This window comes from Dermacentor albipictus, chromosome 6 (genome assembly GCF_038994185.2).
Source record: "Dermacentor albipictus isolate Rhodes 1998 colony chromosome 6, USDA_Dalb.pri_finalv2, whole genome shotgun sequence".
In the NCBI taxonomy this organism is placed as follows: domain Eukaryota; kingdom Metazoa; phylum Arthropoda; class Arachnida; order Ixodida; family Ixodidae; genus Dermacentor; species Dermacentor albipictus.
This window is the reverse complement of record NC_091826.1, coordinates 48,813,962-48,839,174: the sequence shown is the minus strand read 5'-3', so window position 1 is coordinate 48,839,174 and position 25,213 is coordinate 48,813,962. Positions and strand designations below refer to the sequence as shown.

At 43.7% G+C, this 25,213-nt stretch overlaps 2 protein-coding genes across 9 annotated transcripts in view; one reads left to right on the top strand and one right to left on the bottom strand.

Annotated features, from left to right (window-relative positions):
* Positions 1-547: 547 nt before the first annotated feature.
* On the bottom strand, positions 548-24,098 carry LOC135918663 (mitochondrial enolase superfamily member 1-like). 2 transcript variants are annotated; one of them, XM_065452305.2, is made up of 16 exons: positions 24,027-24,098; positions 21,101-21,223; positions 20,646-20,748; positions 16,333-16,448; positions 15,612-15,725; positions 11,740-11,780; positions 11,609-11,640; positions 11,485-11,523; positions 10,338-10,420; positions 9,465-9,499; positions 8,370-8,457; positions 7,123-7,257; positions 6,261-6,432; positions 4,313-4,412; positions 2,332-2,413; positions 548-1,036 (listed from the first exon to the last, which is right to left on the bottom strand). In XM_065452305.2, the coding sequence occupies exons 2-16, from the start codon at positions 21,218-21,220 to the stop codon at positions 941-943; spliced, it is 1,356 nt and encodes a 451-aa protein (XP_065308377.1). In that variant the 5' UTR covers positions 21,221-21,223; positions 24,027-24,098; the 3' UTR covers positions 548-940. The 2 variants fall into 2 exon arrangements, with proteins under 2 accessions (XP_065308377.1, XP_065308376.1); XM_065452304.2 differs by lacking the exon at positions 24,027-24,098 and having other exon boundaries at positions 21,101-21,404.
* Positions 21,784-25,213, top strand: part of LOC135918656 (ATPase family AAA domain-containing protein 2-like) — a 60,780-nt gene continuing 57,350 nt past the window's right edge. The window contains exon 1 of one of the 7 annotated variants that reach the window (XM_065452289.2): positions 21,784-22,237. In XM_065452289.2, the coding sequence (XP_065308361.1) occupies positions 22,136-22,237 (102 nt within the window). In that variant the 5' untranslated portion in view covers positions 21,784-22,135. Of the gene's footprint in view, positions 22,238-22,504; positions 22,749-23,151; positions 23,454-25,213 lie in introns of those variants that run through there. The other 6 variants (XM_065452285.2, XM_065452288.2, XM_065452287.2 and 3 more) reach the window with 6 other exon arrangements.

The following is a 25,213-nucleotide window of genomic DNA, read 5'->3' as shown; positions in this document are numbered from 1 at the left end:
ACAAAAAAAAAGAAAAAGAAAACCTGATTTGGGGCAGATCTTAATGTTTACTTGGCAGGTAGGTGGTTTACATCTTAGTTCTTTGCTGTTACAGTGGAACCCCGCTAACTCGATGTTGTAAACATAGGGAATAGTTTCTTGATAAGTGAAATCACAAAAATATAAGCCCCTGGCTGTAAACAGACCCCATTGCGCCTTTCAACATAGGATCCAGTTGCCACTAAATTTCCCGTAAAAGGTCAATATACCAGGAGCTGTATATTTTGGTAGATCATCTTTACAAGATACGTACTGTGCGGCTTGGCACGTGGAGTTGAGACCGAACCAGGAAGAATTATTGACTGAACCGATATTTCCAGGTATCAGCGTTCGATCTAGTGAGGCTTTACTGTGTGGGAAATCTTGTAAATTGCTAACGAAATATAATGCACTTATGCATGGGAAGCTAAGCAGTGTCAACTATGTTCATTAATAAAGGCGCAATGCTCCTTATTAGTGTATATTAAACCACCACCCTTGCTCTCCCTACCTGTGTGCCTGTTAAATATTTATTTTTTTCAATTCTCATCTGCAGCTTAAAGAATTAAATATTTTGGCAAACAATTTCACCGACAGCATGTTCCTTTAACCTGGTAATGTGTTTTAATTCTGTGCAATCCCACAGGAAGCGTACTACGCTTCTCCTCCCCTCCCCCCCCTCCCCTCTTGTTTGCATCAGCCCCATAATACCATCATGAAGTCACCAGGGATGAAGTGCCTTCCTGATGAATTCTGTCAGATGGATTCTTGCATTTGGCCACTGTCTTTGCTGATTGGGGCTATAATGTCACAGTGACTAATTTACTTTTCTCCTTTTCACTCAATCATTCGATGGAGCTTGCTTTTATTCAGTTAAGGCCTCTGGAGTGTTGTTTATTGTCTGTGGACAACTTTCAAGCTTTTAGCGAGCCCTCGGGAAATTTCTCCAGTAGGATCCATTTGGATAGCTGTACTGCTCAATGGATGATTCCCACATCTCACAACCATAGCCCGGTGCCTGAAATTAAAGAAGAAAAGTTACGAGTCAGAGAATGTGTAAAACAGCGAATGAACAAGGCCTTTCTTGAAGGATTATCATCCTTGCGACAGGAAGGATGATATCTTAAAGGGAATGCTAAAAAGAAACGCTGAATCAGTTTACATTGATGAAATATTCCTGAGGAGCTAGCTTAATTGATTTCGCAGGGATAGGTTGATTATTAAAAGTAAAAATGTTGGTCAATGTTTCATTTTTGAAATTCATTGCCAAAATCGCAGTGCCAAGACATCAGTATGACATCACAAGTAGCAAATTATCTTTTCACATTCGGCCATTGTGGTTCCATAAAAATTCTTGAACCTTTCGAAGTTTGGCTCCTGTAGATACAATGTAATTTATTTTTATTAATAAAAATTTTAACTCGGCCTAAACAGACAGCATCAAAATTCATAATGTCACCGTTAGCTAGTTTGGGAATTGGCAACGCCACTCATTTTTTTCCCCGTCTTCTCTGGCTTATCATTCATCTTCTTGTGGCAAGAGTGGCTTTTCTTTTTATTATGGAAGGGTAATTTACTAATAGAGCTCAAATGATTTTTTTCTCTTCCCTATTTCCTATTCAAATGCACGTAGAGTACAGAAGTGCTCTCAAGCAGCAACTCGTGGATCACAACTCTCACGGATCCATTTCAGTAAAATTTATTGCATTTGAGAAAGTTAAAGTCCAGCTACTGTAGGAAGCAGAATTTTGATATAGGGCCTTATACTTCCTCGCCGAAAATCAGTAAGTTCAAAAGCAAATCAAAGCACAAAGTTTTACAAATCCATAACTCTGCACTGAAAACGGATATCACAGTACCGTAAGCTTCATCTGTTAGAGCATCTGAAGTGGACAACTTCAATATGCGACTTTACAACTTATGTGAAACTGTCGCAATGCTTACAAGGGTATAGGTAGAAGTCCTGCTCACAAATTAGTAGTAAGTTTCAGAGCAGTGCATAGCAGATAAGTTTTGCCTGCTTCAGATGTCTTAAAGTTAGATGCAGCTTGCAGAAATGCGATGTCTTTACTTATTACTGATTACGGAGTTGAAAACTTGGTACTTGAGGTTTCTTTAGCTGTTTCGCAATTTTCAGTAACATTTGTTTCAAAGTTGACAGCCTAAATAAACGATCTCCTTGCTACACTCACAAGATTTTAGCTTTGTGCAACAAATGTAATCAAATTGGGTTCAGTGGCTGCCAAGCACAATCATTTCTCTGGTCAGCACTTCCTCTTAAGACGTTGGAAGCTGCGATGTGAAAAGTCTTACCTGTGGTGGCATGTAGCAGCCATTTTTAATGAGAACCGGGCTCTTGAAGTGCTCGTGCAGGTGACTTACGTATTCGATTTCGCTGAAAAGTGCAAAAAAAATATATAATACACAAAAGGCTTGGAAGCGAGACAGGCAATCAATACAATACAATGATTTCGCTGTTTACCATTCCTGGAGTCGTTTCTAAATTGGCTTTCAACCTCTTTTCACAAACTTGTGCTAAGTGGAAGACCTGCATGTCTGAAGCTGAAGCCCAAAAGGCACAATTCACATGAGACGTCAGTGACCCTCAATGTATATAAACCAGGTTGCCTGTTTTAATGAAAATGTTGGAAGACTTCCTATGGTAAATATTTTGAAGCTGTGTTTCATCAGCTGGATTATTTCAAGAGTCAGACAGTATTGTTGGTGACGACCAAAGAATTCAGTACAAGCTGCACCCACAAAAGCACATTGCATCTGCCCTTCACCTCTGAAAGAGCATCAAGCCACCGTGAGTCCTCTCACAGCTTAATGGCATTGCACTCCTAATGTAAATGCTAGGCTAATTGCAGAATAAGAGCTTCCTGCTTCAAGCTAAAATATTACCTTCGGCTGTGCAATGATATCAGGATCAGCCATAAAGTTTGACAAGGCATTCAGGTTCCACCCTAGAACCACTGACACCAACAGATGTGCACATAGAAAAAAAAAAGACGTTTTATGTTTGAAGCACACAAATTCCTTTGGCGTCAGAGAAATAAGCGAACCTGGCACATCTATGCAAATTGTGTTTGAGTTCTTTCGCGCATCTCTTTTTCTAGTGCAGTCGTGACTGCGTATGGCTGTTAGTGCAGCTGAGCGCAAAAGCAGCCTGCGCACCTTTTTAGATGTAATCTGCCGCGTGTGCAAAGAGTGGGTGTGCTGAGATGGCATGGCATCATGTGGGATGTCTCGGTTGCATAATCTCGAGTTTCGAAGACGCGTTGAAGCGCGAGGCAGAATACGCATTCGCTCCCCACTTCCAGCGCTTTTGATAGCATTGTCTCACTGCGGGCAACACTGTTAGCCACAGGGGCGAAGCGGGCACGAAAGCGTGGCTGGCTTCGTTTTGACCAATGTGAAGATATCGTCGACGTGGCATGAAACTGTATCTTTCTTCACTGACTCTCAAACTCAACAAAATGATTTTTTTTTTGCATTTACATTTGTTTTTTCCAACTGTTTGATAATTTGGAAAATTTTGCAGCTCCTTCCGTGTAAGAAGAATCCATCAGCGACTGTACTTATCTGCATACAAGGTTGAAGTTCAGTATAGCGAAATTTCAACATAACAAAGCAAATTGCCCATTTTACCAACTTCGTTATGTATTTAGGTTTAAATGTAATACCCATTTAGCAGAAGTTTTGTGCTCAGCTCCAGCTCAGGGAAATACAACCCCAATGTCTATGGCAAAATGCATTATGTTCGAGTTAACACTGATCAGTGCTCCATTTTCTGCAGCTCTGGTAGGTGTTAGCTGGAACATTGTTGCATCTTGCAACAGGTTCTTTATATGTATTTCCCAAGTGTTGTGCAGTGTAGTCTCTAGGCTCACCCAGAGGCTGCACCACCCAGCCAACCCGATTGAGGATCAACCTTCAAGCACTAGAACTGCTTCAGCTCAGTTTTCTTGGCCACTTGGACGGTTCCAGAGACCATCAGGATTTCCAAGACAATCCGAGACTGTCATGGTCTCTGGGTCCAACTGTCTTGGTTATATCAAAAACCATCTGGGTTTTCCCAGATCCTGTCTGGGTGTTGGCCTCCGGTAGCATCAGCTGGTCAGTTTGCTAGGAAGTCACAACTCTGATTCGGCAACTATGACCATGCCTATAGTTGAAATCGGTGCATAATTTGTGCAGCTGGGATTTGTTCTAGACACAGTCCATTTTTAAAGTCATCCATCCAGAGCTTGCAAAAGCTGCGCGGATCATTAGGGTGTCGTCTCTTGCTCACCGGTTGTCCTTGGTGCCCGAGACGGCAATGTAGTCCCAGAATGACAGGTGTTGGACTAGCTCGCAGAGGCCCACGCCACCAGCGTGGGGGCAAACCGGCACTGCATTTGACATGAAGAATGGTAAGAACTTGGCATTACAAACTCACGTTTTCAAGTACAGTACTAGTGTTTGCCACCCAAAAGCTGTCATATTTGCATAGATTTCTTACTGCTACCCACAAATGTTTTAGTTGGCGTTATATATTGCAAGTCTGAGTTTCTTTTTTTTCTCTTTTAGTAATTAGTAATGCACTACATATTTGTCAGAGCTCTTTCACTGTACTTAAGGTAGTGTATTTTGCTTGGAACACTGTAGAGGAGCAATATTCTGTGCCTATATTTTTTTTACTCATGCTCATTGATCATTGACTGTAATACAGTTGAATCTTAGTATAATAAATTATTAGGTATGGTAAATGTAATGTTTCATGATAATATCAGTGTGTAACGAATATATACTTATGATGGATAAAAAATATAATGAATGCATTTTCATGTTAAATGCACCTTCAGTATAGTCGCAGCCAACTTCAGAAGCAGAAGTCTTTGTAACACTATGTTGCATTTAGCCTACGTTCCTTCTCTAGTATGCAAGCAGTACACATAAACTTAAGAGTAAGTTTAACATATATCCTATCTAGATTAACAAGGTAGTAAATTATATGATCCTTTCTTAGTGCAGGAATATTGATTTAGATAATGGGTTCCACAAAAAGCAACAATGCGAAGGAAGATCCATAATATGAAACAAAGTCATCATTCATGTGACTAGCGTGAAGCTATGAATGAAGCTTGTCAATGTGGACACCTATGTTTCATTAAACTCATGTCATCAGGGTGTCAAACCCCAAAAAATACCGGTTAGGTTCGAATTCGGGCTCAACGTGCTCCAATTTCATTCTATTTTAGTTCCAGTTTAGAGGAATTAAATTTTATAACGTCTTGCAAACCGGTTCGTGAATTGGTTTAGCACAGTAAACTTTATCTTATCCTATGATGGTGACACACTACGCAGCGCTAATGACTTGTCCGCATGGCACACGTGCAGATTTTGTCAGGAGGTGGAAGGAATGGGGCTCTCCGGCTCATTGCCACAGTAGAAATTGACAGAGGTGTTCGAATACTGAAATATTGTAATTGAATCGAATATGGATATTCACAAAAAAACTATTTAAAAAGTTCATGGAGTCTGTTCAGCAACAAAAAGGTTTGTTCACATTATTTCATACACATACACCCGATGTGGTACAATATGACCACATCTGGTGCATGAGGACAATAAAGGTAACGAAAAAGAGGCTACTACAAAAAGAGGCAATGTAGTTGCGTAGTATAACGTAGTAGCACGCAAACCTATAACAGCTGAATTTGGAGCTTCAGCAGAAATGGTGATTCTGTGGAGCCCCTGAAACAAAGTTTTGTCCATGGGACAGAACTGGCGTGGTTGAGTTCAGAAGTGCCAAGCGTCTCTACCTAGGTCTATCCACATTCTCGAGCACAACACAACTCGCGAGTTGTAACCATCTCCTAGTGGTTTGTGCCAACTGAGGAAGCAAATATTTCAATGAATCTATTGAGCACCCTGTATGCACGATGTTTCATGCCAAACTGGTAATAGCTAATCTTTTTTATGTTCAAGTTCGGTTCAGGTTCAGGCACGTTGTAAGAATATCGGTTCAGTTGAGGTTGAAATTCCAGTTTAGGTACAGTTTTCGATTCGAGTTCCATTCGACACCCTGCTTGTCATCAAGTGGCTCAGTTTTTGCACAAAGAAAGGCAGCGATTCTAGCAGTTAATCAAATCCCTAGCATATTACCCCTTCTAAGCTTCTGGCCTTAGTATTTCTACTTCTTGAGGTTAGAAGGTCTGCATGCATTCGCATTCTGCATGTCAGTAAGTGGGTCTCACCTTTGCATTTAGCTGCCATCAAGATGACAGCGAGGATCTCATTGACACCTCCCAGTCGGCAGCTGTCAATTTGGCAGAACTGCAAGGCCCCGGACTGCAGGAACTGCTTGAACATCACTCGGTTCTGGCACTGCTCACCCGTGGCCACTCCAATGCCCAGCGGGGCTAGAGCCTGCAGCGTAAAATATGCGTTGTGTTGTTTACAAGAGTGACGGAAAAGGGTACAAAAACAGGTTCTGACACAATTTCTCATGCTCAGTAGCACACGCGGAAACATTTAGTGCATTCAGCTTTTTCTTGCTGTGACCCGACGCAAAGCCTGCTGTGGGTCAGAGCCAGCGAAAGCATGCCCGAGGCAAACATATAGGCACTCAGCAAAGCAATTGGAGGCCTGAAGCGAAAACAGCGTTGTAAGCAAGCACAACAAACCAGTGGCATGCACTTGCCACGCTGAAGGTGCGGCGACAACAACAGAATTTGCAGTGACCACATGACTAGATTTCTGCCACATCTCAGTCACACTCTGAGGTCAAACGTTCCGAGCACTTTGAGCTGGACCATGGCGCTCTGAAAGAAGCAGCCGAGGAGCACATGATTTCGACCAGGGGAATGTAAAGCATGCCACCAGAGCACTCTAGAGTGCTCGGAAGCAACCAGCCGAACATGCCATTAGTCTTAATCATAGCTCACTGTCTCATGCACAGGCGTCGCTTTAGTGAATCAGCTCGTTGTTTTTTCATGTAAGCTCACATTTCAGCACCGATTTCAGGTAAAGCATAGGTGCTGAAGGGACAAAAAGAAAGTGCAAGTCATCCCGAAATATTTGATTTGCTTTATGTTCTAGACATCTCGTGCAGCTCACTTTTGAGATTGTTGCGTGACCAAGGATGTCGTCTGGTGACGTTGGCTCTTCAATCCAATGAATTCCAAAGCTGGATAGTTCCTTCATCCAGTAGATGGCTTCCTTGACATCCCAATACTGGTTGGCATCTACCATCTGTTTAACAAAAAGTAGTAATAAAAGAAAATGGGTAGCTGTGCTCAGTATAGGTTATCAGGAAAAAGGCCGTTCCAATTGTTTACCAAAAGTTCAATTACATTACTTACTCACGGGCTAACCTGCATCCAGGCACAGAGTATGCAGAAAATCTGGATAGCATTTTACTGGTACAGTTCTTTTTTTTAGCAAGTTCTTTTACTTATCAGTTGCTGCTAAGCAAGCTATCTCAGTGTGGTATAGTTCATCATGACAGATGGTGCAGCTGAAAATATTCAGTACATCAACACACTCCCATAGCACATATAATGCTAGTGCTTCTGATGCTCTGGTTTTGTAATGACAGGGGTAGAACGCAAATTTGAACAAGCACACTGATTTTTCCTTTCACTGTTGTTTTCTCAAATATATGCTCAACATGCCAGTCATTAAAGACCACGACCAACTAAGTCAATTTTGGGCCTTTTTGAACTCAAGCCTCGATAAAATGAATTATGAGATAATTAAGCAAATCTAAACTGTTTATCACCAATGTCAGCACGTAATTAACCAATTATTTTAACCAATACCAGCTGTAATAAAGGTATTCTCATGTTAAATGTGATTTCACTGTAACAAGGCTCAACTATTGCTTCATACCAGAGTCACTATGTTAACTTGGCAACAGTAGTAAATAGATTTGCTAAACCGGGAAAATTTTCTGGACCTCCCGGCTCAGTGGGTCACTTACATTTGGCATTCATCTTTTCATAATGTCATTCATAACATCACGTTTCATAACATCATAAGTCCTGTAGCGGTAAACTACTTGTCTGATATTTATATCTGTAACCCTCTTTCCAACCTCTATATCTCACCCTACACAAATTGCGTAGTGCCTCCAGGGGGCCTTATTCTACAAGTGTCCAATTAGCAGACTGTGCATTTCAAATGCTGCGGCAGTACTGATTGGCTGGCCTGAGGTACGAGTGAGAATGAGGAAGGCCTGCCTCCTTCTCGCTCATACAGCTACAGCCAATCAGCGGTGGCCGAAGTGAACAGTCCACTAGGTGGACACTTAAAGAATCCCCAACCCCAGCCCCCCCTCCCCAGCCTTGAACAATTGATCTCACCAGCTTGCATTTGTCACCGATTGTTGAGCGGACAACTTGCAGCCGCCTCTTGTCATCAGCAAGGTTTCGTCCAACTTTCACCTTGAAGCTGTAAAAGAATAATTTTGCTACTACCTTAGTGCCATTTCATCATCATCATCATCATCATCAGCCTGGTTAAGCCCACTGCAGGGCAAAGGCCTCTCCCATACTTCTCCAACTACCCCGGTCATGTACAAATTGTGGCCATGTCGTCCCTGCAAACTTAATCTCATCCGCCCACCTAACTCTCTACCACCCCCTGCTACGCTTCCCTTCCCTTGGAATCCAGTCCATAACTCTTAATGACCATCGGTTATCTTCCCTCCTCATTACATGTCCTGCCCATGGCCATTTCTTTTTCTTGATTTCAAGTAAGATGTCATTAACTCGTGTTTGTTTCCTCACCCAATCTGTTCTTTTCATACCCCTTAATGTTACACCCATCATTCTTCTTTCCATAGCTCGTGGTGTCGTCCTCAATTTAAGTAGAACCCTTTTCGTAAGCCTCCACGTTTATGCCCTGTAAGTAAGTGCCATTTAGGCAAGCCAATAGCCTGCTAAATTATTTTTTTCTTTTCTTTTTTATAACACATGAACTGCGTGAATGCCACGTGCACTCGAATGTGCCTTTATCAAAATGCCATTTTACACTTTTTTTTATTTATGAAACAATGAGTACGTTCTTGCAGGCCATATATTCTCTCATATCACAGAAATGCTCAGTTCAATAATGTAACTGGCAGCTTCTTCTTAAATTAAATAATTTGAGGTTCGTTTTGTACATTAAGTACCTACTTGTCTAATAATCACGTTTCTCTTTCGTGGCAGCTCAGCAGCTGTGGAAGACAGCAAAACAAAGGATGCCAGTTCTATTACCTGCCACTGTGGATGCATGAGGAGCTGTTAAAACTAAGGAAGACCTTTTCTTAAACATGCCATTGTACGTTGCTTTGACTGTCGCTGCTAAGCAATCGTGTATTTGTTTAGGAAGACATCTTAGACAGTCAGTCTTTGTGCTCGAGTTTGTTGCAGGTCTTGTATGTTAGCAGAAAAGGGCATAGCTGAAATACTTGCCTCGTGAATCCCTCCTTAAGGGCGTCTTGACACAACTGGAAAGTAAGTATGTATTGTGGCTTAGCGCTGAATTTCAATCCAAATAGCAACGTCAAAAGCAAGTTACATTAGGTCAGAAAAATCCTGAATCTGGAAGCTACCAAAGGAACCTTGGCAATACTGGCTACATATTCATTTGCCAAAGTGCATAGCAGAAGACAACGGCATTAAACGGCATTTGAACGTCTTATATGGTACATGCAAGTTTTTCAGAGGCGTGGCACCTCTTCTGTTATCACCTAAGAGTGCCGTGCACCAGAAAGTCCTGTTGCTGTAAACTGCTTATGTGATATTTATGTCTGTAACCCTCTTTCCAATCCCTGTATCTCCCACCCCAGTGAAGGGTAGCAAACTGGAAACTCGCTTCTAGTTAACCTCTCCATCTGTGTTTGTAAGAAGTTCCTTAATTGCACAGTTAATTCTCCATATAGCGAAATCAATCTAAACATTTTGCTCACTGATGTTGGCTGTAGTGAATGCATACTTATCACAAATGGAGCTATTTGCACGTCGTATGCAAATGCAGTGAGGCCCGACTGTAATGTGCAATTGAATGAACCTTCAACTACCTCCCACTGTACCCACCACACTGGCTTATTGTGTATGGCGTTGTGCTGCCAAGCACAAGGTCACGGGTTCAACTGCCGGTCACGGCAGCGGCATTTCGATGGGAGCGAAAAAAAACAAAAAACACTCGTGCACTTTCATTTAGGCACACACTAAAGGGCCCGAGACGATCAGAATTAATACAGAGCTCCCTACTTCGGCATCGCTCATAGACTCGGTGTTGTTTCGGAAAGTTACAACATCACGAATCTGTCAATCCATGCTCACCTGTTTAATCTTTTCGTCTGTGTAGCCAAGCCACCCGCAGGCAGTTGTGTAGGCTGGAAAGCCACTTGCCAGCATTTCTTTCTCTGATTTTTAGAAAAGAAAAAAGAGTTGTGTCAGCTTTTAAGCTCACTCTCGAGGGTTTAGTGGCTCCAAACATGTTACCCCAAAAGCTTATATGTCTGACATTTGCTTTCTGTTCAGTGTTTACCCTATGTTCGCGCTTCAGTTGGCTCTATGTAATGGTATGTGGGCGAGCAGTTCGTTTGGGCATGATGTTACTTCCAGCACCGAGAGCAGGCGAGACAATAAGAACAGATGAGACAGGATGCTGACTTCAAATAAGTTCCGGTAGTTGGCATTTTTGGAACTAGACATTACTACTTAATTAGTTAATAGGGCTATTGGTCTTTGCATATCAAACTGCAATGCGCTTTCAAGGTGACCTCTTAATGAAATATGCCACGTGGAACTTTGATGCAGACTTTTGTGTGCTGCACTGTGCATGTCGTTCAGAAAGCATGCATCCTTTTGTTATTATTGCATATTTGCTTGTTCCAACTAAGTGCGTGTAATAGAGCAGTGCTTATGTTGCATCAGTTGCTGCAGTGGAACGCTGCGGAGCATTCGGTTCCAGCAATCTTTCTTCTTTGGTACACTCTATTTTTTGCACTAAAAACTGTTTAACTCTTACCCTTTTTTTTACGCAACTAGATGAAACAAATAACTGATAACGAAATAGAACACTATGTGGCTGAGTAACATCCCTTATGTCACACTAAATAAGTTTTTATGTGCAATTGTTTGTCTCACGTAAAACAAAATGGCAGTGTTACTGAATAAATGAACAACAAAGTAATAAAATAGCTACTACACAAAGGTCAGCTACACAGTTCAGCTGCTCTTTAACCTACTTTTTTATGCCTAAGGATTAATTTGTTGTTATATCATATACATTTAAAAAGCTCTTAGTATATACGTAGAACTACGTGTACACAGCAGCTACCGAAACAAGGTGTAGGTACCATTCTGCTAACTTCAATTTATTATGTTTACTACTAAAGGACTGTGTCAAGAAAAATAGTTGATTGTGGTTGCAATGACTTAAAAGTGAAAGAAATCAATGTCAGTATTTTGTTAATGTGCTTACCTCTTTTAACCTTGCCTTGTTGCTTTTCTTCAAGTAGACCTGTAGTTATAGAATTCAAGCATTATGAGCAGCAGCTATAAAAATTTTGCAAAAGACATATATGTAAGATTGGCTGAATTATTACCAACGGCCTCTTCTTTGGTCAGCAGGTCAGAACTGAACAGGAAGTGGAAAAAAAAATATCCTTCCATAAGCCAGCCAATCACGAGCATGCATTTGCGTGTCCCTAATTATAGTAATTCGCTTTTAACTTACATGTATCGGAAATCAATGAGGGACACTATTTCCTGTGGACTCTGAAAGGCAGGCAAGAACATTCTATATCGACCAACACAATGAGAAAACTGGCCTAAATTGAATTATTAGCCATTCCATATTGGGAAATGGGATATAGTAGCCGACACAACTAAGACAATACATTGGCAGACATCGTGCTGAAAACAGCCATGCAGACAACCAAATGGTTGTGGACTGGGCTGAATTAGATCATGGCAGGAAGCAGGTTACATGCCGTTGCCATTTGTAAAGTTTCCCACAAGAGACGTAAATGCATTTTACTCTGTCAGTCACTGTACAGAATACTATATGACTCACTAAGCGTCAAGGCAAAGTGAGTGATTAGTAAATATAGCTATGAGCAGTGCTGGTTGTTGCTGGTTATATAGTTCTGGGCTGCTAATAAATGCAAATTAACACAAACTACATTGTAACGAGCGCTTTGGGGCTGTGTTGCAATTCACATCTTTGTGCTTCAGTACGTAAACTTCCAATGAAGGAGCATGGACACAACTTTTGCGGAATTTCATTTTTCGCTTCACATGAAGGACCTCGAAACTCTATGGAAAAAAATACCGGTAAGCCTTGGAATGTTCGAAATAATTTATTATGATTAGCTCTTCCGTGAATCTGTTTCGGTTTCCTTTCCCAGCAACTGTACGCGTCATGACGCTATCACGTCACAACAGTACCACGTCACCCAAGGAAGGCCAGAGGGGACCCAAAGCATGTCCACCCCTGTATAAGAGAGTGATTACCCAAGTTAATGAATCAGTGGTTGACATAAGGTGGATTAGGGAGGATTAAGGTTGATTAGAGTGTATTGAAGAAGATTCAGGTGGATTAGAGTGCATTACGAAGGATTAAGATGCATAAATAAAGATTAAGGTGCGTGGAGGAGGATTATGGTGGATTAAGGTGAAGTGTTGATGAAAGGGTATGAAGACTGATTAGGGCGCATGAACAAGGATTAAGGTGGATAAAGGAATGTTAAGGTCGATTAATGTGGAATAAGGTCAATTAGGGTTGATAAAGAAGGATTAAGACCGATTTGGATGAATTAGGGTAGATTAAGGTGGATTAGGGACCATGGAGCTGGATTCGGTTTGATAGAGGCGGATTAGGGTGTATTAAGGTAGATTGGGACCATTAAGTGGGATTAAAGTGCGTGAATAAGGATTAAGGAGGATTAAGACGGTTTATGATGGATTAGGGTTGATAAAGGATGATTATAGACCGCCTAGGGTAGGCTAAGGTGCATTAGGGGCGATGTAGGTTGATTAGGTTGTATTAAGGTGGATGAAGGAGCATTAAGGTGGATTAGGGTGGACTAAGGTGAATTGGGGTTCATTTATTATTAAGACCGATTAGTCTACCATAATCCTCCTAATGCACGTTCATCGACCTCAATCCTCCTTCATTCACTTTAATGCACCATAATCCACTAAAGTCATCCTTAATTCACCCTAATCCACCTTCATCGACCTTAATCTACTCTAACCCTCCTTAATCAACCGTAATGCTTCCTCATTAACTTTAATCCACCCTAGCCCACCATAATACTCTTTAATGCACCTTAATCCCTCTTAATCCACGCTTATCCTTCTTCATGCACTTTAATCCACTATAATCGTCCTCAATGCACATCAACGCACCTTCAACCACCCTAATTAACCTCATCGACCTTAATCCAACCTAGTCCTCCTTTATGCACCTTAATCCATCTTTATTCACCCTAATGAACCTTCATTGACTTTAATGCACCTTAATCCTCCTTAATACACTCGGATTCATCTTAATCCAATCACTAATCAATCATTACTTTGCTAATCATTAGTCATCTCTTATACGCGGCTGCACATGCTTTGGTTCGCTTCCCGCCTTCCTTCGGTCACATGATATTTTCTGTAGCTCAGAACGGGACCTTGAAACAGAGGTCTAAGGCTTTCGCTTAATAAGCCACACATGAAGAGATGTGTCACGAGCAATACTAGATCATACGCACGAAGTAAAGCATCTGATCGTGTGGCAGAAATATTGTCTGGAGTATAGAACTCTCCTCAAAGCTCCCTTTAAATCAGTATACCCCGTTCATACGTCTTTAAGAAAAAACCAGCCTCCTCATAAACGTTGCCTCCAGCATTATCGATGCTGTTATTAGCATTTTTCAAAATTTTCAACCCCACTGGGGCGCGCAACTGGCCCAAAATAACACGCCTCCATAGAATCCTGTGGCCCGTCCGCGGGAGCCCAGGAGGCATAGCGCGCCGTGCGCAGCCGGCGGGCGAGGATAATCGAGGAGGAAGCGCCGTGAGGAGGAGAGTGTCGCTACTTTCAAATTATCGAGGGGCTTTACTGCCAGCGTCGCACGCCGCCAGATTTCGTTCTATTTTACTTATAAAAAAATCTTCATTGTTAACTGATAAAAAATCATGCATGTGTAGGTAAGCCACATACAGCAGCTGCATGCTGGTGGCACCTCAGAAAAGTTTCTGGAAAATTTACTAATGGCTTTAGTGGTTTGTTCCAAGTTGCCAAAGGGGTATGGGTACTGCCCAGCAATGCTTGCTTATCTACTTTAACCGAACCAGATTTTTTTAAAATACAATTTAACCGATGCGAGGGTACCTTCACTAATGCTCGTCCCTTGAGCGCGGAGGATATTAGGTGAGAAAGTATGGCCGTTGCAGTATGTTCGCTAATTATCAAAAATTAATTAATTAGCTTGTAAGTTACCTGCACGATTTCAAGCCATGCATGTTGCAATGGACAGCGGAACGTTGCACGAGAGTAGAGCAATTTACACGATTTTAAAAACGCCATCCGTGGTTTTACATTCGTCGACAAACATTTTCTCTCTCTCTCTCTCTCTCTCTCTCTCTCTCGCTCGATCCGATAGCGGGACAGGGCGCTCAAACAGCGCCGAAAGCGCTGCACGCGTGATGCTTCCCGCCTCGTTCAGATTGTTTACGTCAGCGAGGTCACCGACGTCAACGCGTCCGTCGAAATACGATTCGGCTTGCGTAGCGCAGACCGGGTGACGTCATTGGACGTCACCATGCTGACGTTTCTCGTGCACGTGTGGTTTCTCGCGCTCCTCAAGCGCGCAGTTTCGGCTTCCCAGCGAAAACAAAAAAAAAAGCGAGAAACGTAGCTGCGCTACATGAATAGATTAATTGCATTTCACACTGATTAGCAAAAAAATTGAAACACCATCTTTTCTTTTTTTTTTTTGACGTCCGCCGTTCCCGATAAGCCGACTTCTAACAGAAATCGCATTTATATATAGATGTAGCGTCGCGTACGGCGACTGTCACTGCGCCACAATGAAGATTGTCTTTATTAATTTTTTTCCCCTTCCTTCCTCAGCGCACGGCACCGCACGGCAGATTGTGCAAGTTTTGCCAAACACACACACACACACACACACACACACACACACGTTTACACGGAAGCTTCGACCATATATAGGATATGAGAATTCACAATGACGTTAGAGATCTTACACCACGCTAAGGGGAGGGCTGCCTTAATTACGACATAAAAAAACAAAATAGAAAAAAACTTCACATATCTGCAGTGGCCCGGCACAGCAACTCTAGTCCTGCCCGCCGCTGCCTGGTAACTTTTGTACAAAACTGCATACCTTGCTAGAAGCGCGATGACGTCATTTTATTTAGCGGTAAACGTGTGTGACATGCGCGAATGCTGTGCTTCAAGTATACGCACATATAGAGGGACGTACTGTGCACCTATCTTTACATTTATGCACCATCAATCGCTGGGGCGTTTAGTAAAACGAGCTCGCAGCCGTCCAAGCTATAAGGTGCAAGCACGTTGTTGCGTGTTACCATGTCCGTGAGTAGCTTCCACACCGGCTTGCCCTCAATTTTCCCCCACAAGTCCCACAGGGCGTTGATGACTCCTGCTGTGGCTAGATGAATGACTCCCTTCTCTGGCCCGATCTGGAAGGGAAGAACGCGTGAACAAGTGATTCTGAAAATGGACACGGAGTAGGGGGGAGTAATTACCATAGAGTTTCTATGGGAGTAACGGCATGGAGTTTTATGCGTCCCTCTAGTAATTATCGCAGGAAACCCTATGGTTAACGGCGTACGTCTGGCTAGATTTCTTCCGCAGCACGTGCCACGACGCCAAGATGACGTCACTTTGTACTAAGAGAACTCGAGGGCGGGAAATTCAAAATGTATAGCCCGTTTTACGAGTTCTGGGGGGAGTATCCTGTAAGTGTCCACCTAGTGGACATGTCCATTTCGTCCGCTGCTGAAGATCTGATTGGCTGGGCTGGGTACGCGTCCGAAGGAGAGAGTCACGCCCAGCCAATCAGCATTCAGCAGCAGGAGAAATGGACTCGCCCACTGGGTGAACATTTACAGAATACCCCTCCCCTCTTGTGCATACCACATTGTTCAGGATGGCGAATTGTACGCATACAAGTTTTGTAGCGCAGTACAGTTGCGAACGTGATTATGAAGCAAAGTTACATGTAGTTACGATGAGGTCACGATTATGTATGGAGGCACATTTGTCATATGCAAGGCAGTGCCTCACCCATCGCAGCTGGCTGTCGCTGGTGAGTTTGCGCCAGAACTGTCCGAAGTTCGTGTATATGGACTCCAGCGAAACGTCTTCCACGAGTGGAGCCAGAGCCCGGACTGCGGCGACCACTGCGTCACGGGGCAGAACGTCAACATTCCGTACGTATACGAATGAAGAAAACAAAAAATTAAAACGAAAACCGGCTAGACAGAACAGCGCCATTTTAATTGGAAAACTCTATCCCAATAATAATAATAACCTAATAATCAACGATTTCTTAAACTTGTCCAGGAAAAATCTTAAGGTCTGAGTGCTGGCACACCCATATACAGTAAAAAATAAAGAACAGGAGCATGTAAGTATTAAAAAAAACACGAAAAAGATGAAGCAATAACGAGAAAAGCTGGACATAAGATGACAGAACAAATAGATTAAATATAAAAGGACAATTAGGAGAGCTATAGTTAATAAGGACATCGTATTAATGCGCTAGCAATGGCGTTATAGTAGTAGTATGTCCAAATAAAATTATGGGGTTTTACGTGCCAAAACCACTTTCTGATTATGAGGCATGCCGTAGTGGAGGACTCCGGAAATTTTGACCACCTGGGGTTCTTTAACGTGCACCTAAATCTAAGTACACGGGTGTTTTCGCATTTCGCCCCCATCGAAATGCGGCCGCCGTGGCCGGACCTAAACGAAACTGGTCCCCTAAGGGACAACTTTCGTTTTCGCTAACCGAGAATATACTATGTTACGTGCAGTGGCGTAGTAACAGGCGAGAAGGCGGGAGGGGGGGGGGGGTCATATAACTCTGAAGACCGCCCTCTTTCCGCCGGCTTCAGTAGGTTAAGATGCTCCGGTAACAGTTAAGATGCTCCGGTAACCAGCAGCCCGAGCTCATGTACCCGATGTGCCAGAAGTGTAGTGCCGCAGAATTGTCGGCTGCAGCATGATCAACATTCTACCTAATAATTGCACGAATGTGCGGGCTAAAAAATTAAATTTGCTAAGTGGTCGCTAAACCACTCGCCATGCGCTCATGTTCAAAGCAGGTGTCGCTAAACATAGTCTGGCGATGTGGCTCCTGGGCACCGTGCTCCTGGGTCCCTCTTCCGTTTAGTCCTCGGGCTATCTTGAAAGATGATATCTTAAATAACTGCTCAAATAGCAGTCATAGAGGAAACGTTACAATTATGAAATTGAGGACCCAAACTCATATTAGTAACTCAACAAAAAGTTTTTCCTCTAAACAAAATCGTCTTGGGTGCTCGAGCCTGCAGCACTTTGGCACTGTGGGTGGCCCATTATGGCAGTGCCGAAACAAATGTGAAATACTGCACCAGTGACGTCGATATTCCTGCCCTCTCCATTGCGAGTGCAGACACTAACTGTAAGTAGCGCAAGCTCTCGCTGGCGCGGGCTTCATCTCTCTCTCTCTCTTTCTTTCTTTTTTTATTTTCATGGTAACCCCAGGAATCGAACCTTTCGGCGGTGCCACAGCTCGGATAATGACGCTTGCCAATAGCAGCAAATATGGAAAGGCTTTATGGATCAGAGCGAAGATAACTTATAATCGTCATAACGTTGTCACCCGCGCAGCACGCAGGAACGCAGATGGAGTTTGCTAATAGGATGAGGAAATCACTGACGCGCTATTTAATTTTCGTTCGGGTTCACGGCTGGCCACAGCCAAAATACTGCACGCCGTAGTGCCTACGACGGATTCTGTGGCATTGTTGTTGGGCAACATATGACTGTCAGGCTTCAATTAAAAAAAAAAGGCAACATCGTCTCTAAAGTCGCTAATTAAAACTTCATTAGAATATGTTTGTTATTTGTGAGCCATATTTTCCACAATGCTGCATCTGTACTAGCTGCCAAGCGTTACAGTCTGACAGCAGATGTGCTTATCAATAGTTATCAGTACAGCACCTTGCGGTATATTTAATGCAGAAAATGAAACACCGTGTATACCTGCTACATTCGTGATGTCTGGGAACCAAAGCGACGGGAAGGAGAGGAGGGGGGGGGGGGGTGGGGGGCATGTGCGGTATCCAAGGCGGCTAGCTGTGCTGGTGCTGAAACAATACTGCCCCTCCCCGAAAATTTTAAATCTACTCGCATTCCTCACTACACCCGGGGGGGGGGGGGGAGTACTGATAGAAAACCTCCCCGGGGGCCAAACGACCTAGCTACGCCACTGGTTATGTGGTCATTGTGATCAGCCCATGAACAAGAATTAGTGATGTATACACCAAGATGACCGGACAGATTCAAGCGGCATTGCGTTCAAAGAATACGACTATAGTTAAGGAAAGGCGTGTGGTTACAGGTAACCCTCATTGTTTTACATTTAGAAAAGTTACGTTCCATTTTCCAGAGGCCACACCAATGCGTAATAGAAAGGGATTCGACATCAGCATCGTTATTAACTTTCCGGTAGATAACGCAATAGTCAGCAATAAGACAAATAGACGAATTTTTGTTGTTAATTGTTAAACCACTGATATATTAAAAAAAAAGGTAATGGACCTAGAACACAACTACACAAAGTGTACCCGAGCGCACGATTGCCTCATGAGAAAAAGTATCGATAGCGGAAACAAACTGTGTGCGGTTAGGAATAAATTACTACATTCACTGACCAACAGCGGGTCAATACGCAAGCGGTGTAGCTTTAGTATAAGCAGCCGATGATCAACATTATCGAATGCTTTCGCTAAGTCTAATAAATGAGAAGAAAGGGGGTTAACCGAGGGGCCCGATTTAAATTAGTCATATCATATATAAGAAGCCAACAAACACTGACACCAGGGACAACGTAGGGGAAATTACTTGTCCCTAATAAATGAAATAAAGAAACGATAAATTAATGGAAACGAAAGTGAGTGAAACAACAACTTGCCGCAGGTGGGGAACGATCCCACAACCTTCGCATCGTTCCCCACCTGCGGGATCGTTCCCCATCTGCGGCAAGTTGTTGTTTCACTCACTTTCGTTTCCATTAATTTATCGTTTCTTTATTTCATTTATTAAGGACAAGTAATTTCCCCTATGTTGTCCTTGGAGTCAGTGTTTGTTGGCTCGCTAATTCTAGGAAGATGCAGTCAAGTTTAGTCTTGGCGTGACACTCCACGAAAACAGCGGGAATAAATCCACTAAAAGATAAAAATTCATTTAATTGAAACAGCTCTAAGCCGTCTGATCAATTTTCTTGCGTTTTCAAGCTTTTAGTAACTGGTGCGCGCATGACAAGGTGTCGTGCTCTCAAATTCGAATGAAGTGATGTTTGCTTTCCTTCCATAGCCAATGTACGATTTCTGGCCGGAACTTTCCAGTGTGTTCGAATTAAGCGAGAAGTCGAATTAATAGATGCCCACTGTAGAAAATAAGAAGACCAAACTTTAGTACATACATTTGTGTTAAATTTCGTGCCGAAACCTCGATGACAGACGTCAGTGTGACGTCATCGATTTCATGTTATTTGGCCCGTTGCGCAACGGTAAGATTTTGGAAACTTTACGAGTTCAGTGTTTGACTTATTTATAATACTATTTAGTCTATCGTATTTGAATAACATGCGACCACGTGCGCGCGTATGTATAGCCGCATGGTATGGTATTATATTTCGCGGGGTTTCGTTTACGCGCAAAAAAAAAGAAAGAAAATGAAGAAAGATGAAAGAAGCAACGCAGAAGATAACACGCAAAAAGCATTATTTTTGAAGGTTCTGTAACACCTACAGTGTTTGAATATCTGCTGTAACTGCTGTAATAAATAAAGAAGTTGGTCTATCGTTATAAACATATTAACTTGGAAGAGCACAAATATGAGACGCTTCCTCAGGTCGTTGCTGACAACATGCAACTATATAGATATACACGGCTTTGCAAGGTTTTTAAACCTTGGTGTATGCTTGCTGGGACACCGTAGATATCCGTCTGCGAATTACTTTTGTTACGAAAATGTGGATTCCATTTAAAATCGCTCCCAAATCCATTTCACCGCACGCAAGGACACAAGCCGTTATTATATGTTCTCTTTTTCAATGTTATAAATGTACGCTTTGTCACGTTTGTGCTTTTACCCGAAGAGGTAATATCGCGCCATCTACAAGCATTACGTGAATAAACATTTTGTCCCGATAAAATAGAGAAGCAACTCTAGCTTTCTTTACCTAAGATAACACCCCACCTCGACTATAAATGTTGCTTATGATATGTCATTCGCGGGCATTCTTGTTATTTTCGCTGCAGCATCACATATACTTAGTATAGTTATACGAACTCTATCAACAAACAAATGCGATGTATAATGCTTACCTATTTCGGTACCCCGTCCAATAGTGAAAGTCAAGCCGTGGCCTTGGAAATCAGTATCGGTGCTAATCACGACGTAGGCGCAGGAATAGTCAGGATCCGTGTGCTTTGCGTGTCGGAAGAACAAGAGAGCGTTAAACGTAAAGCATGCGGCTTTTGTTCGGATCACAGATACACAAGAAGGTGTGACAACAGGAATATCAGGTCCATATTTGAAACCTGGTTTTATAAATGACGTCTGAGCTGACACCCTGATCAGTCTAAGACGAAGAAATTAGGTTACACATACTGGGAATAAATGTTCAATACACATGCAGCGAATAGACATTTTGTCGCTAGGTGCAGCAACAGATCGCCAATGCAGATCAAGCTTGACACATCGTTCTGACACCAGAAATAACACAGAGAGAAGCTGTAACACGAAACACGACCTCACAATAGCGTAATGTGGCACTCACCATCGCGTCAGAACCGTGACAGCCAAGCGATGTCGGAAAGCGCACATCGTGAACGTCCACCTTGGTGACGCAGCCGGCGACCATTTTTTCTCGAAACCTCGCTCGTCGGAGCCACTGCATCTACTGCGACAGTCAGAGGCGGTGATACTCTACCTCAGCCGAGGGCCTTTGGCCATGATTAGATACGACACGCCGTAGCTGTCACTCGATAGCTCCGAGAGGACAATCAACCGCACACGCAAAAACAGGCCCGGAGCGGCTAGCAGACGAGCGCACTTAGCAACGGCGTCGTCTGCTAGCTTTCTCGGCGCTCCCCTCCCCGCTACAGATAAACGCGAGAGACTCCTTTCGTGCATTTAGTGCCCGTTGCAAACAATAGGTGGACCCAAAATAGACTTGGGAAACGTTCGCGTCACTCGCGAGAGCTTCGTGCTTTATTTTGTTTTCCAAGCGTGCGAAAACTAGCAGGTTGCCTATCAAAACTCGAAGAAAAAAATGGCGCCACCACGGACCACGATGCATTTCTTTTGCTTTCGCCAAGATCTTTAATTGTCTTCTCGTGACACGCACCGCAAGGTGAAACGCTGAACATGAGAAGAAAAAAAAATTGCCCTCGCCCCACTTTGACGTTTTAATGATAGAAAATTAAAAACGCGCGTACAGGCAAACCAATTTTTGCGGCGATCAGCTGATTGTTCCGAAAACGCGCCAATTTTCAACGCCGCCCGCGCGCATCGGTTTCAGCCGAAGGCGGCAGTCGTCAGGCGCGCAGTCGTCGGAGGTCGGTTGGTTTAGTGCTGTGAGGTGTTGTGAAGGTGGCTTGGTGGCTGTTCGGAACGAAAGCATCGTGTTGTTTGTGTGTGCATCGCGAAGATATTGTGACGAAGCGCGCGTGAGAGCAGCACGATTCTACGCGGAAGCGAGCGGAAAGTTTTCCCTCCGGTCCGCCGACTCCGCGGGAATCGTTAGGCCTAGGCGGTGTTTGCCCGCGTCTCGCTGGTTATGCTTCGTTCGGCGAGTTGAACATCGAGCGACATGGTTAAGACGAGAAACAAGTCCTCCGCGGCGGAACCTCCGCCGAGGATCGCTACACGGAGATCTACGAAGGCCGAGGTCACCGAATCGCACAATTCAGAGGTGAGTCTGAAGCGCGGCGGGGAACAATGGTTGGTGGAGTGATTGGAAGGCAAGAAAGACGACGCTAGCCCTAACGACATCGTCGAGGATAACCGCGTTTTTTCCGCTATCAACGCATAGTTTTCCAACGCTGGCACGTTTGTTTATTGTCACAGCGGACGCTGTACTGCGACGGCGCGGATGTTCTCAGCTCTGTAACGAATCGCAAACGCCGTGCCCATCGGGTACGTCTTTTGCGGGCATATCGGCGACGAGGAATTTGAGCGGCGCTAGCGGAAAGACCGCTTCCCTACGCAGAATGGGTGCTGTTGATTTTACCCGTTGCTCTAAAACGCAGTAATTTTACTGCAGTGTATGGTTTTTTTATTCCTACCGCGTTAATGCACCTAGGAGACGCCGTTACAGCTGACCGGGTTACAAGGAATGCCCACCCGCTGCCATCCTTTTTCGCTGATCTGCGTATTTCTCCGCGCGCTTGGTCAGATGTTCAGCTGACAAAGTCGAAAAATGGGTGCGTATTGCTTTAAACCTGCTTGTCCTGACCGCGACGCGCCGTCGTCTTGTCGCATAGGAGCACAGTTTGGCTTGACCGAGTTTGGTTACTTGCGTCATGCCGGACGGTTCCGAGTCATGACTGTCGGCTCGGGAAACCCCCCTGCCGCGAAATTGTCTCAAGGCCACAAACTGCAAGCGGCCGCTGGCGTTTAGGAGTAGGGACGCTCATCTGGACGGCTGCCTCGATTTGATCGCGTTTAAACGGTGCACGTCGTGCGGCTTTTCGCAGCTATTTCGATGGTCGCGACCCGACCTTCGCCCACTGTTTACATTTTTCGGGGAAGTCACATGGCGGGCATCTGCTTGCGTGTTTCTTTCGCTCGAATCACGTGGTCACTGCCGGTCGTCGCGCTGGAGCGGGGGCGGTGGGGTCACTGTAGGTCAGACGTCAACTCTGCGTCATTCAATTAATTTTTTTTCCCCGTCGCGAACGGAGCAGCGACAGCGTTTGTAATTAAACTTAGGACAGAGTGTTCGAGCAACGCTAGAGTTTAACGTTTCTTGAAGCCACCGCGACTTAATTCGCGGGGAGGATTTTTTTTTTCTTATTCCGTTCGGGGTACTGCCCGAGCGATGCATGTGCGGTCGGTATGCTTCTAGTTTTTAGCCGTTTTGCGTTGGAAAGTTTTCTGTTCACTTTCCTGCGCCTTCGACCCTGCAGGTCAGTGTCTTATCTCCCATTTACGGGTCTAATTAAATGCATTTTTTGTTTATTGTCACTAGAATTTCCACTCCATTTTTTCTACAAACGCCGGTACGACAGTTGATTTGTTCAGCACCGACCTGCCTCTTTGGGTCGCTAGCGTGCTTCGATAACTACTTTCGTGCATTTGTCGAGGCGTTTAACTTGTTTGAGATAACCACTTGAGTGAGACGTTTTTTTCCCCCTAGTTATCTTTGACATCGATCGAAACAATTTTCGGCCCGCAGCTAAACGCAGTTAGTAGCTGCAAGGACAGCTGTCCACATTTCAGCTTGCTACGAACGGTTACTGTGACGCTATGTTATCACACATAATTGAGCACTTCTGCACTATGATTAACTCCAGCTGGCCATAATTTTAAGCTGCATTCCGCATCCTAGGCGTGTTTTTATTCTGGTTTAGCAGGTTCAGCCCCAGAACTTGTCGTAGACGCACGAATTTGTTGCTGCTCTATGGCATAACCTCGCAGACGTGTCAAATAAATAATTAGCTCGTCCATGTTTATGAACAAGGGGTTAGAGCTTAGCTTACCAATGGTCAACTTGCAGGTGGAACTTGCAGGTCCTTTTTGTGTGCTTCAGTGAAATCTACTAGGTGGTCTGCAGGCACTGTCCTTGCCGACACTGTTCGAGAGCGGCGCTGCATGAGAGCATGCCAGGTGGTAGATGCTTTGCAGGTGTGACAGGATGGGGACATGCAGAGTGTAAAAAGCAAAAAGAAATATATTGCGATGCAGAGTTGCATCAGGGAGATGCAATAGAAAAAAAGGAAGCCTCGCGCCTATTCGAGCTTTTGCTAGCATACCTGGCAGCTCGGTCCAACTGAAAAAGCAATTTTGATGTTGGGTAAAGTGGCATGTTACTGGTGAAATAAAACGGTACGAAAAGTATATTTGCAAGGTGGTGAAAGCGTATCAACAGCCGGATCCAATTTAAGAGAGCATTTCTGATGTTTGGTAAAAAATAAACGCAGCATGCAACTGTTCGGCTTGAAAAAGTATCAAAAGTGATTTGGAAGGTGTTGGAAAGAAACTGTATGTGAGGCTTGTACGTGAACTGCTTGTCTTTTGGGTTTGGTGAAGTAAGGAACGAAAAGACTGGTGTGGGTCGAGTGAATTCGGAGGTGTGCTTACTCGTGCCAACTCTGTGCGGGGTTGACTGCAGCCTTGCTCTAGCTGGCGCTGGAGCATTCTCCAGCAGCCGGCTTAGTGCCACCTCTCACACCATTGGACTTTTTCGTTGATAGCATGGACTCTTTCATTTAGTCCTTTTTTTATATGTATGTAGGGTGCCAGGATTGCAAGAATCTTGTAAAAGGAAATTTTGTTAAGCGATCTCCAGCCAAGTTTAAAAACGAGACACCTTCATTTTGAAGCTCGGATGGAGATTTTGTCTTTCTGATTGTTTCACCCAGCCATACAGATATCTATTGAAGATGATTACTTCAAGATGTCTTGAAGCTCCTCCGATGTCCCTTAGAGTAAGATTCGTGTTCTCTACGCTAGAGCCTCATGACAGCATTCTTGATGCTAACAATTTAGTTAATCTAACCAATTTCGGTCCATGCACATCTCCTTTATTCTTCTTGTGCTCCTTCAATGATCTTCTGTCCTAAACAAAGTTCACTTGGGCACTTCTGTATTGTGTGCGGGTTTTTTTTTTTATGTCTTGGTGAAATGAATGCCATTTGGTGATGTGAAATTTCAAATATGAGCATTA